General features: G+C 38.6%; 1 protein-coding gene across 1 annotated transcript in view; it reads left to right on the top strand.

The window, feature by feature from the left end:
• Window positions 1–12,056, top strand: part of LOC142243062 (cadherin-19-like) — a 409,385-nt gene that overhangs the window by 309,031 nt on the left and 88,298 nt on the right. The window contains exon 7 of the mRNA XM_075314605.1: window positions 1,212–1,447. Coding sequence (XP_075170720.1) covers window positions 1,212–1,447 — 236 coding nt within the window. The remainder of the gene's footprint in view (window positions 1–1,211; window positions 1,448–12,056) is intronic.

The following is a 12,056-nucleotide window of genomic DNA, read 5'->3' as shown; positions in this document are numbered from 1 at the left end:
AAACGGGAAAAAAATTCCAACTGGGGTGAAATTGCAAATAAAAAGTGCAATTGCATGAAAGTTTTTGGGATATTTTATTCACTGTGTTCCTTATATGATAAAACTGACATGTCAGTATGATGCCTCAGGTTGGTACAAGTTGTAGATACCAAACATGTATACTTTTATTTTTACTTAAGTGGTTAAAATAATTCAGACTTTTGTCCAAAAAAAGAATAGCACTTTTGGCACCATTTTCTGAGACTTGTAGAATTCTCATTTTTCGGGATCTGGGGCTTAGTGATGGCTTACCTTTTGCATCTTGAGCTGATATTTTTAATTATTTCATTTTTTTGGAGATGCTATGTTTTGATCGCCTATTATTGCAGTTTAAAACAATTTTGCAGTGACCAAAAAAACATAATTTTGGCATTTGGAATTTTTTTTCTTGCCACGTCGTGTACCGCTCAGATTATTTGATTTTATAGCTTGATAAATCAGGCATATATGAATGAGGCAATACTAAATACATTTTTTTTTATTTTTAACTGTTTTATTTTTAATGGGCAAATGGGGGTGATTTGAACATTTATATATATATTTTTTTTCCTTTTTTTTAAAACCTTCTTTTACATCTTTATTTAGTTTACTAGTCCCCCTAGGGGACTTTATGGATCAGCAGTTTGATTGCTTGTACATTTCTATTGATCAGAGCTGCACAGGTCAGGAGAGTGTGCAGCTGTGCCGGATGATGCAATGAGAGACTCGTACGAGTTACACGTGAGGCACTCACAAGTGTGACTCCGGCCTAGCAGTCGCACTCTGTGCGTCAGTTGTCTGAGACACTCCTCTTGCCTAGTATTGGTTCACATGTGCAGCACAAACCATTCTGGAGACAAGGAGCGTGTCTCAGTTAAACAATCAATAAAAAGCAGCGAGCCAGGAAAATTTGAAGCTTTAAATTTATTAATCCATTCTTTTGATACCATAAAATTCTTATGTCAGATTGAAGGGATGATTTCAGCCCCTAACTTGTATAGACCACAAGGTGATATAAATACGTATATATCATAATTTACAATATAATAAATTATTTTAGTCTATGTTCAAGTTAATGTTAGATTTTTATAGGTCTATGTATTGAGTCTACATAAAACATATTAACACTAAATATGACACTATTTTTTCACATTTTACTTAATTATATATTTTTATACTTGTACCATATTTAGCTTGTTGACTTTGAAAGCAGAAGTAGAAGATACAACATTCAAGTGCGAGCAGAGAACAAATACAATCCTGAACTATTTGACACAGCAACCATAAGAGTCTATGTTGTTGATGTTGATGAACCTCCAGTATTTCTTGAAAGAGAATATGTAATGGAAATCCTCGAAAGTTCAGCAGTTGGTTCTCACGTTGGTTCTGTCACTGCAAAAGATCCAGACGACACTGACACTATAATAAGGTGAAAACATCTGTACAATAATATATAACTAAGGATTAATCTGTCATGGCAATTTACAAATAATCTTTATGGGCATCACTACTATAAACTTCATCATGCTATTGATACTGCAAGTAATATTTATCTTTGCTATCATATTTAGAAGTATTTGTACAAGCATATTGGAAATTATTGGGTTGTGCAGTGTATGCGGATGCATCCTTCCTTACCATTATTATTGACTCAAATTATCCAGAGATTGGAGGATTTAAAGAAAAAACAAAACTATTTTTGGATACTTTGTCAAAGAATATTTATGCTTTATGGACTGAATTAGTTATTGATTTTATAACTTTTATTTAATAACTTTTTATAATGTCTTTTTGATTTGCAACAAATTTATCAAGGGATTTGTATCTTGTATAAAGTAGTCTTTTGTTGATTAACTTTCTAATTGTTACGTAAGTGTGGCTTTTCCATACACAAAGTGGTGACTGAAACTGCAATCACCAATGACTGAAAACAAATTATGTAAATATATATATATATATATATATATATATATATATATATATATATATATATAATATATATATAGAGAGAGAGAGAGAGAAAGATATAGTGAATACAATAGATTTCCCAATACTAATACACTAAAAAATTATAAACAAAATAGTAATATATAGCATAGTATTGCAGTAATACAGTGACCTAGTGGTTATCATATGATGCACCACCACCTATGACAGCAATTCACAGGTGCACCAAGTGATGAAGTCCTCAAGTGGGCCCCTGGCTGCCTTGTTTAACCCATTGGTCTTTTTACTGGTATAAACTAGTGATGGGCGAGCATTAAAATTCTCGATTGCTTGTTACTCGATTAAGCTGGTCAAATGCCCTGATGAGCTTGAAGAGAGTAATAAGCATTATGATGGAAAGTTAAAGACTGGCCTGTTCAGGTCTCCTCCCACATGTAGCCAGCCATAAACAGAGCATTTCCAGAAGGACGGCATTTTTTTAAAATTTTTGGTCACACTACATCTGAGAAGGTTGTTTATTTCCCAGTGAGAGGGTTTCAGAGACTACAAATGGCTCTCCCTGGGGTGCCTGCACACATCTAAATGATGAGATAGAAAACGTCTTTTAAATGAATAAGTGGAAATGATCAAAGCAAGCTGAAATCAGTAAAGTTACAGCCAGATATTAGCGAGGTACAACATTTTACTGGTGGGAAGCAGGATCATCTCCTGACACAGCTTTATACTCTCCTTGGACACCTATGACGATAATGTACATTGCAGGTAGGTTATTAAGTAGTTGAAGGAAATAGCACTCTAACTTTATATAAAAATTGTGTTTTGAGGATATGGTTTTGTGGCACTTGGTTATGAGTATTACATGGTCTGCTCCTGCTTACTAGTATATCCCAACTCACAGGCTGCACAGCTCTTCTTATAAAAGTAGCAAAATAGAAGTTGATAGCAGAAAATTATACACATAGCTAAATACTTTTTTCATTTGTTTGTCCTTAGATGAGGAATGAATGGATTTACTTGTTCTAAGTGTTTTTCCTGTATTCGATTTCCATTCCTGTGGTCACATGTTGACTAGATGTATTTGGCCTAACTCAATACAGGGGAAATGAGTAAGGCTATGTGCACACGCTGCGTTTTTTTGACGCTGCGTTTTTGTGCGTTTTTGGCCGCTAAAAACGCACAAAAACGCACCTGCGTCGAAAAAACGCGGCAAAAAACGCACACGTTTTGCCGCGATTTGGTGCGTTTTTTTGCTGCGTTTTGCTGCGTTTTTGCTCACTGCGTTTTTTATCAGTGAACAAAAAAAAAAAAGGTCTGATGTCATTTCCTTCTTCAATGTGTTCTTCATTCTCCACTAGTGTATGCAGAAGAGCAGACAGCTGCAGAACTACAAGGCTCAGCATCCTCGATCCAATAGTGTATGCAGGACAGCAGACAGCAGCTGTCGAACTACAAGGCTCAGCATCCTCCATCCAATAGTGTATGCAGGAGAGCAGACAGCAGCTGTCGAACTACAAGGCTCAGCATCCTCCTTCCAGGACTGTATGCAGGATTTCTTTGCCCCCCCAAAAAAAAAAATGACGTGGGCTTCGCCATATTTTTGTATGCTAGCCGGGTACAGCAGGCAGGTACGGGCTGCCCCCAACCCCCAGCTGCCTATTTGTACCCGGCTGGGAACCAAAAATATAGGGAAGCCCTTTTTTTTTAAATTATTTCATGAATTTCATGAAATAATTTAAAAAAAAAAATGACGTGAGCTTCGCCCCATTTTTGAGTCCAGCCGGGTACAACTAGGCAGCTGGGGATTGGAATCCACAGTGCAGGGTGCCCATGCTTTCTGGGCACCCCCGCTGTGAATTGCAGTCTCGCAGCCACCCCAGAAAATGGTGCTTTCATAGAAGCGCCATCTTCTGGCGCTGTATCCAACTCTACCGGCTGCCCTGATGCCGGGTGGCTAGCCAGGTAATAATGGAGTTAGGGCTAGCTGTATATTATCAGCTAGCCCTAAGCCCGAAATTCATGGTGTCACGCCAATATTAGACATGGCCACCATGAATTTCTAGTAAAGATAAAAAAAACACAACACAGAAAAATATTTTTATTAGAAATAAAACACAACACAATTAGTGACTCCATCTTTATTGAAATAAACCCCCCTCCGCAGTAATCCTGGGTCAGGGTCCCACGCCGTCCAATCCGGATCCAATATCATCTGATCGGTTTGCTGGAAGGCAAAGCGATCAGATGATGTGTCAGGTTAAAGGATGTGAATCCCATCACACATCAGCTGATTGTATAAAAGCCGATTATACAATCAGCAGATGCATCAGTAGAAAAAAAAAAAATAATACTCACTTATGTGCTGAATTACCGGCAGCTCCCGGAGCGATGGGGCGGGAGTCTGATCCTGTCCGATCGCTGCAGCAGCTGCCGGTAATCAGGGATGAAGTCTCCTGACGCATCCGCTGATACCGGCCGGGCGCCCGCGTCAGCCCGAGACTCGATCAGCTGATGCGTCAGGTGACTGCATCAGGTGATCCATCGCCAGGTCCTGCAAGCAAGGTCCTGCCCCGGGGAGACTGCACACAGCCGGAGCGGGAGCGGCGATACCGTGACAGGAGCTGGGAGCGGGCATGGCACCGCGAGGCTGCAGACAGGTGAGTATAACTTTTTTTTTTTTATTCTACTGTTAACTTTTGTTTTCGCAGCCGCTTCCACCTCCTGCCTGTACATGGCGCCGCACGGCAGCATACATGCCCAGGACGGGAGATGGACGCGGCGGTGACGGTACCGGGAGGATTCATGCTTCTGTCTATACTGACAGAAGGAATCCTCTTCCTGTACACGTCACTTTACTACCCACCTCCTGCGCTTATAGCTGCGTTTTTGGTCTTAGAAACGCACCAAAACGCAGCTATTTGCGTTTCTCATTGCGTCTTTCAACATCCCATTGAACTCAATGGATGAAAAGCGCAGTGAAAAACGCGGGAATAATTGACATGCTGCGTTTTTGTGGTCACCACAAAAACGCAGCTGAAAAAAACGCTGTGTGGGGACAGCAAAAATGAAAACTCATAGACTTTGCTGGGGAAGCAAAGTCATGCAGTTTTGAGGCCAAAAACGCACCCGAAAAACGCGCAAAAACGCCGAGAAAAACGCACCGTGTGCACATAGCCTTAGGCTGAGCATGTCTACTAGGAATGTGGCCTGAAGTATGTAAATACCATCCTTACAGTCATGTGACTTCACAGTCACAGAAATGACACTGGAGACGTTTCACAGTGTGTGATGTGTAAGATATAAATATTCAGAAGTCTACACTCATACAGAGTGACTGCAGACTTTCACCACAAGACCAGACAACTACTTTAATATGTGCATTTCAGTGTGCAACCATGCAGCCTTTATGAAAGTGTTTTACCTGCTGACATTTCAAATGACATGTCTATTAGGAACGTTAGTAAGATAAGGAGTGATACTCACATAGCAGTAGATGGTAGAAAATCAGCTTCCCAACACAATTGTTAAAATAAATCTAAAGCCTCATTCACACGTCAGTACTTTTGCATCAGTGTTCCTATGCTAAATCCAGGAGTGGAAGTTACAGAGAAAAACTATGATTATAATATTGATACCTGTTCTGTGTTTTAGGGTTCGGTTCCACTTGCTTTTTGCACAGATGAGTGCAATATAATTAAACATCGAATTACACTCGCACCAGCGCAAAACTATGGGGCAGTGTCCATATGTGAATGATTTCTCATGTCAATATGAATTGCAGCATGCTGCATTTGGCAGCAAGTCTCGGCTCACACGCACCTATATAGGTCTATGGGTGTGTGTGAAACATCGCACTGCACTCGCATGTTATCCAACCGCAGTGCGATGTACGCAGAGACAGGCCATGGAGGAGAGGGAGAAAGTGCTCTCTCTTTTTTCCGCAGCTGTGATCCGATCACAAGATCAGATCACAGTCACATGTGTGGCACCCCTGCGACTCCAGTCGCCACAGAGTACTGCACCTTATTTAAGGCACGGTATATGCCTCAGGTAAGAAGGGGGTTAATCACTGGTGTTCCACCTTCACACTTTACATACAGCTTAGGAGGCTTCTCACTGGGAAGCTGGACTAGGGTAAGCAGGGGGGTTGGCCAATATGAAGTTTGGGACTTCTCGGTCACCAGGACAACCACCTGGGGTCGGGTTCCACTTGGGGTAGAAGTAGGAGCAACTCACACAATCTTCAGGCAGTCTACCCGGGATATCAGTTCTAGCGACAAGTCACCACCATCACCTTCTTCAATTTTCTTCTATCACGGGGCCTGTGGCTTGGAGTGGAATGCTCAACACGGGTTCCTCACTACTGGAGGGGCAACTCTTAGAAAGGAGATTTTTCAAACACCAGTGGCTTCTTCCAACTTATCCGAGGTCGACGGGGCCTATCACAGTGGGTGACCGGTACTATCCGGGCGCGTGGCATAGCAGTGAGTAAAACAACCTGGAACCGCAGCAGCTGACTTGGCCTCTTATTACCGGCGCCAGCGCCCCTTACCCTGGTGCCAATGGCCCCATCTATCACTACTACAGCTCTCAGCATCCCCCCCCGGGGCCCGCTCCACCTGTGGGGAGCGAAACCATCTTTGCTGCTATTACCATCTACCTTGGAGGACAGTGACAGCAGTGGCGGGTAATTCCCTGGCCGCATACCGCAGGTGGAATCGCAAAATCAACCTCCACCATTACCCTTATCCACCCATCTCCCTCTGTGTACACCTCAGGGTCACGAAACCGGGCAGGGCCACCTGTGACATCCCCTGATCCTCACCGGCCCAGTGATTAGTATCATGTGTGCTGCACATGACCCTTAGCTCACACTTGTAGCAGAGGGTCATTAACATATCGCTTCCTATGCTCTTGCATCGGAAGCTATGCGCAAGTGGAAACGAGCCTTAGAGGCACTCCTGGTTTTACCATATAAATACTGATGAAATACTGATCAAAAATACTGATGTGTGGTTGAGGCCATAAACAGAATGCCCTCGTTGAAATTTGTTGGAATATAAGGATAGATACATCTCTACATTAGGGCACAAACAAAATACACATATTCTTGCATGTAGAATGTGATCTAGTTCACCCTTTATGCAGTGGCCATTTTCCATTTTTGCGCTTTCGCTTTTTCCTCCCCTTTTTCCAAGAGACAGAACTTTCATATTTTTCCATCATTACTTTCATATGAGGGCTTGTATTTTGCAGAAAGAGTTTTCATTTTTAAAGACACCATTCATTTTACCATATAGTATACTGGAAAATGGTAAAAAAAATTCCAAGTGCGGGGAAAATCCAAAAAAGTGCAATTCAACTATTTTTGGGTGGCTTTTTTTATTTACCATGTTCCCTATATGGTAAAACTGAAAAGGCCTTATTCTTCAGGTCAGTACAAGAACATAGATACCAAATATTTACAGTTTTATTCAAGTGGTGAAAAAAATATCTGAAATTTGTAAAAAAACTTTTATCTCCGTTTTCTGAGACTCGTAAAATTATCAAATTTTGGGATGATGGGCTGTTTACTAGTTTATTTTTTGTCCCCTGAGCAGAAATTTTTATATTACGCTTTACAATTTATTGCAATGTTGGGTAAGCCCAAAAAAAACATAATTCTGCCTTTTTTTGTTGCGCTGCTTACCAATCAGATTAATTTATTCTATATTTTGATAGATTGAACATTTCAGAACTCAGCAATGCCAAATATATCTATTTTTTTTTTCATTGTGTTTTTTAAATGGGGCAAAAGTGGGGTGATTTCAACTTATGTGGGTTGTTTTTTTTTCTTTTTATTGTACTTACTAGTCCACTTAGGGGATTTCATGCTGTGCTATCCAGAGCAGTACATTAGCCCTGCTCTATGTAGCTGAAATCCCAATCTCTTATGAATGACTGCATTCACAGGAGGATCGTAATGACAGACCCAAGGATCATTAGCTGACCCCTGGCTGTCATGACCAGCCATCGGCGTCCCATGATAATGTAAAGGGCACATTGATGGAAGTGGGGAATGACATGCTCCCATCGGCACATGTTAAATACCACTGTCAGAAATTGAAAACAAGATTTAACTAGTTATCAGCAGCTGGCAGATCTCTAATCCACTTGTGGGTGTTAGAGACACATGGCGACTGATCAAAGCAAGGCTGCTTAAAAGCAAGGGATGGAACATATGATGTAAATATGCGTCATATGTAGAGTTAAACGACTATCGAAATATTCGTGTTTGCGACACTCGGAACGAGTTCTGTGTAATACTCGCGTATTGGTTCCGAATAGTGAGTACAATGCAAGTTAATAAGAAATGCGAGTAATTTTCTGCTGGAATCCTGCAGAAAATTACTCGCATTTCCCAATCAGCTGAATATTACTTGCATCTCCCATTGACTTACATTGTACTTGCTATTTGGAATGAATACGAGAGTATTACATAGTACTTATTACGACTATCGTGAACACAAATATTTCGATACTCACTCAACTCTAGTCATATGTCATGAAGGGGTAAAGCGAAACCCAATCACTATGGCATTGTAATGTTTTTTTTCCCGTTTGGACTTATTAATTTTAATTTATTTATGTATAAATATTTAAGGTAGTATGATAAGAGAAATTGGGTATATTTTACTTGAAAATTCAATTTACAGTAAAATTAATTGTTGTGAATTGAATGTTCCTTATTATGCAATGCTGTCTGTATTTCTCAAAACATGATAACCATAGATGTAAAAAACCCCTCATCAGTCACTTGTCAAGGTTTTCCCTCAGCTCACCAGCTAATGTTCCCTTTTCCCATTTTTTCCATGGCCTCTTAAATCTAGTTCATGAAGTCCGGCTCAACTATGTCACATATTTCCCTATACACTGTATAGTCTCTCAGGTGACATAAGGTGTAATGGACTCCTGACATCACAACATGTGACATGATGGCACCTAGAAAAGTGAAGTCATAGGTCTAGATGAGCTAGAAACCATGGTCTGGATTTAAGGAGCTAAAGAGGAAGGAATGAGATTACCAAACACTTGACTATGGGGTCAGTGGTAAAGGGGCATGGTATAGTCTTTTGTTTTGTTTTGCTCAACCATCTGGCTGACCATCAACAGTTCATCAAAATGGCGGCCAAAACTGGGCATCATTTTACTGAGTTCACATGGAACGAGTTGTAAAAAATCTGTGCTCCCAATTATACTAAATTTATAGCATACAATGCCACTTAAAATACATTCTCTCCTTTCTAATAAAATTAGAAGCTTATATACATAGTGTATATATGCACACTTAGGCTATGTGCGCACGTTGCGTCGGAGTACCTGCAGTTTATTCTGCACGTTTTATTTCCCTTGGTTTTTGACCAAATGGCTTTTGACCATTTTTAAGCGCTAAAAACGCATGCGTTTTTTCCGCGTTTTTAGTGCGTTTTTAGCGCTTTTTACATGCGTTTTTGAAACAAAAAACGCATATGCGTTTGTCATTTTATTGGGCTCAAAAATAAAGTTAAATGATTCAATAACAAAAATGTCTGCCTTTCCTGTCTAGTTTATGTTAATTTGTTATGATGTCATTTCCTGAAGCAATGATAACTCTAAATTCATCAAGTTATAACATGAAAACACTTTCTATGTTGCAAAATTAAAGTATACAAACATAGATTTTGAAACAAAACATTATTTTATTTCGTTACATAGCTTTATTACACTCATAAAGCCTTTTTTAAACACATTGCCACATATTTGCAACATATCATTTAAATGCACAATTAATACATAATTTTTTGAAACAATAACACAAAAACATAAGATTATAACAATATAAAGTTAATGATCTGAAAATAATTGGCTACTGAAGTACCCATGAGGTTGTTCTCGTGACTGCAAATTTACATTTAACGGAGGGTGAATATTCATTTGGGAAATTTGGGGTTTTTGAGTTGTTATGGGTTGTTGAAAATATTGTGCTTGCACATTTGGATTATAGGGATTTTGATTAACAGAATAATGTTTGGGTATGTAGATTGGGTTGGTGGCCATAGTTTCAGTATTCTTTTGTTCTTTTGGGTTGGTGGGTTTTTGACATCTTCAAAAATCTGTTCTATTTTCGAAATGATAGAGCCTGATGAAGGGAAACTACCCTCTTCCTCATAGCAACTCAGCATCCCACATATGGCTGTCATGCATGTATTTTTTTTCTTTACATCTTTAATTTTCCGAATTCTACCAGCAATACTAATGCCAAAATGATCTATGTCATCTTCTTGTGCAGTTGTATTTAATAATTTTAAAGTTTCCATTACATATCACTTCTTCCTCTAATTGTATATTTTTGGTAGTTTTTTTTTGTTTTTTGGCTTTATATATTTTGATGGACCAGAGCTAATTGGTGTAGACCTAGGTGGTGATTTTTCAGGGACACTGACAATTTCAATCTCCCCTTCATTTTCAGAGGAATTGTGATCAATACTGCCAGATTGCCCTTCCTGGTGTTGTTGATGAAGGCTCTCTTGCCCTTCTTCATCATCAACAGGTGTTTCTGTTGCTACATTTCCAGAAGTTCTGATGAAGGAAAAGAAAACATACAAATCAATAAAAAACAATGTAAATAAGTGTGATGATAACATTATTTTAATAAAACAATGCAAACATAATGTTACATGAATACTTACTCTCTTGTTTTGCGACTTGTGCATAAAAATGACAGTTCATCATAATAGATGAAATTGGGTTTCTTGGGTGAACTCCCACTTTTCATGCCCTCATTCCTTAGCTTATGAAATCGGTCCTTTACAGAACGCCATCTTTTGCGCACGTCAAGCTCTATTACAATTTTACATGTAAAAAAAAATAGATAAATAAATATTAATTTTAACAATTTTTATAAAAATTTAACTATTTTAAATTTAAATAAATATTATACCAATTCTATGTTGTAAGGCTGCATCAGCCTCATGCCATTGTGGGGAAAGTTCAGCACAAATTGTTCCCCAACAGTCCATCCTCTTTGTTTTCTGCATATAATCAGGGCATGTAGGATCCCATAGGCATGGCATGGATTCAACCTGTTAGGTAATTTATACATATTGTAATTAAGTGATTACTAAATTTATAAGAAAATTATAAAGGTATACCTTATCATTATAACATTTGTCTTGCAAAATCTGCAAACAAACATCATAGCACATATACAAAAATTAAATAAGGTATGTATTTATAACATTTTACACACAAATTACTTTGGTTGTAGGATTGCAACAATTTTTGTAGTTGTCAAGGAATATTATGTATAGTTTTTAAGCCATTTATTAAAAAGTTCTTAACTATAATTAATGAATAATTTGTTAAGAAATGTAAAATATTCATGTACTTACCATAGAAATTAATTTAGCAACATCTATTTTCATTCTTTGGAACCACACCATTTTATATTTTACTAGCTCCAAGTATGTATAGTATGAGATATCACAATAGTAGCAGGCACTGAAGCATACACAGCTCTGTATTTATAGTAAAAAGGAAGTGATGTAGGTAATGACGTTTCTACCTTGGTTATTTCCCTACTGCAACTGCGTTTTTGGTTAGGAAAACGCTGGTAAAAAGCATGTAAAACGCATATTAAACGCAGAATATTCACTCCAACATGCGTTTTGCCATTTCTCATTGACTCCAATGTTAAGGAAACGCTGCAGAAATGGCAAAAACAACTGACATGCTGCTTCTTTTTCAGCATGGTTTTTGACCACAAATATGCAAATTAAACGCTGCTGAAAAATAAGCAAAGTGCAGACAGGATTTCTGCTTTTCCCTTAGACTTTGCTGGCAATCAAAAATGTATGCATTTTAGCACAAAAACACTGCTGCTAAAAACGCTGCAGAAACGCGGAAAAAAACGCAACGTGCGAACATAGCCTTAGACAAAGATAGTTGCACACATTCTCATAAATACAGTATACACTGTACATAGTCAAAAAGCTATGCATACAAGTCATGAGGTTTTATTTATATTTAAATAGCTATTTTAAATATTGTTGAATTTGACACTTAAAGAAGTGCAT

This window comes from Anomaloglossus baeobatrachus, chromosome 6 (genome assembly GCF_048569485.1).
Source record: "Anomaloglossus baeobatrachus isolate aAnoBae1 chromosome 6, aAnoBae1.hap1, whole genome shotgun sequence".
Taxonomy (NCBI): Eukaryota; Metazoa; Chordata; class Amphibia; order Anura; family Aromobatidae; genus Anomaloglossus; species Anomaloglossus baeobatrachus.
This window is presented reverse-complemented; position numbering and strand designations above follow the sequence as displayed.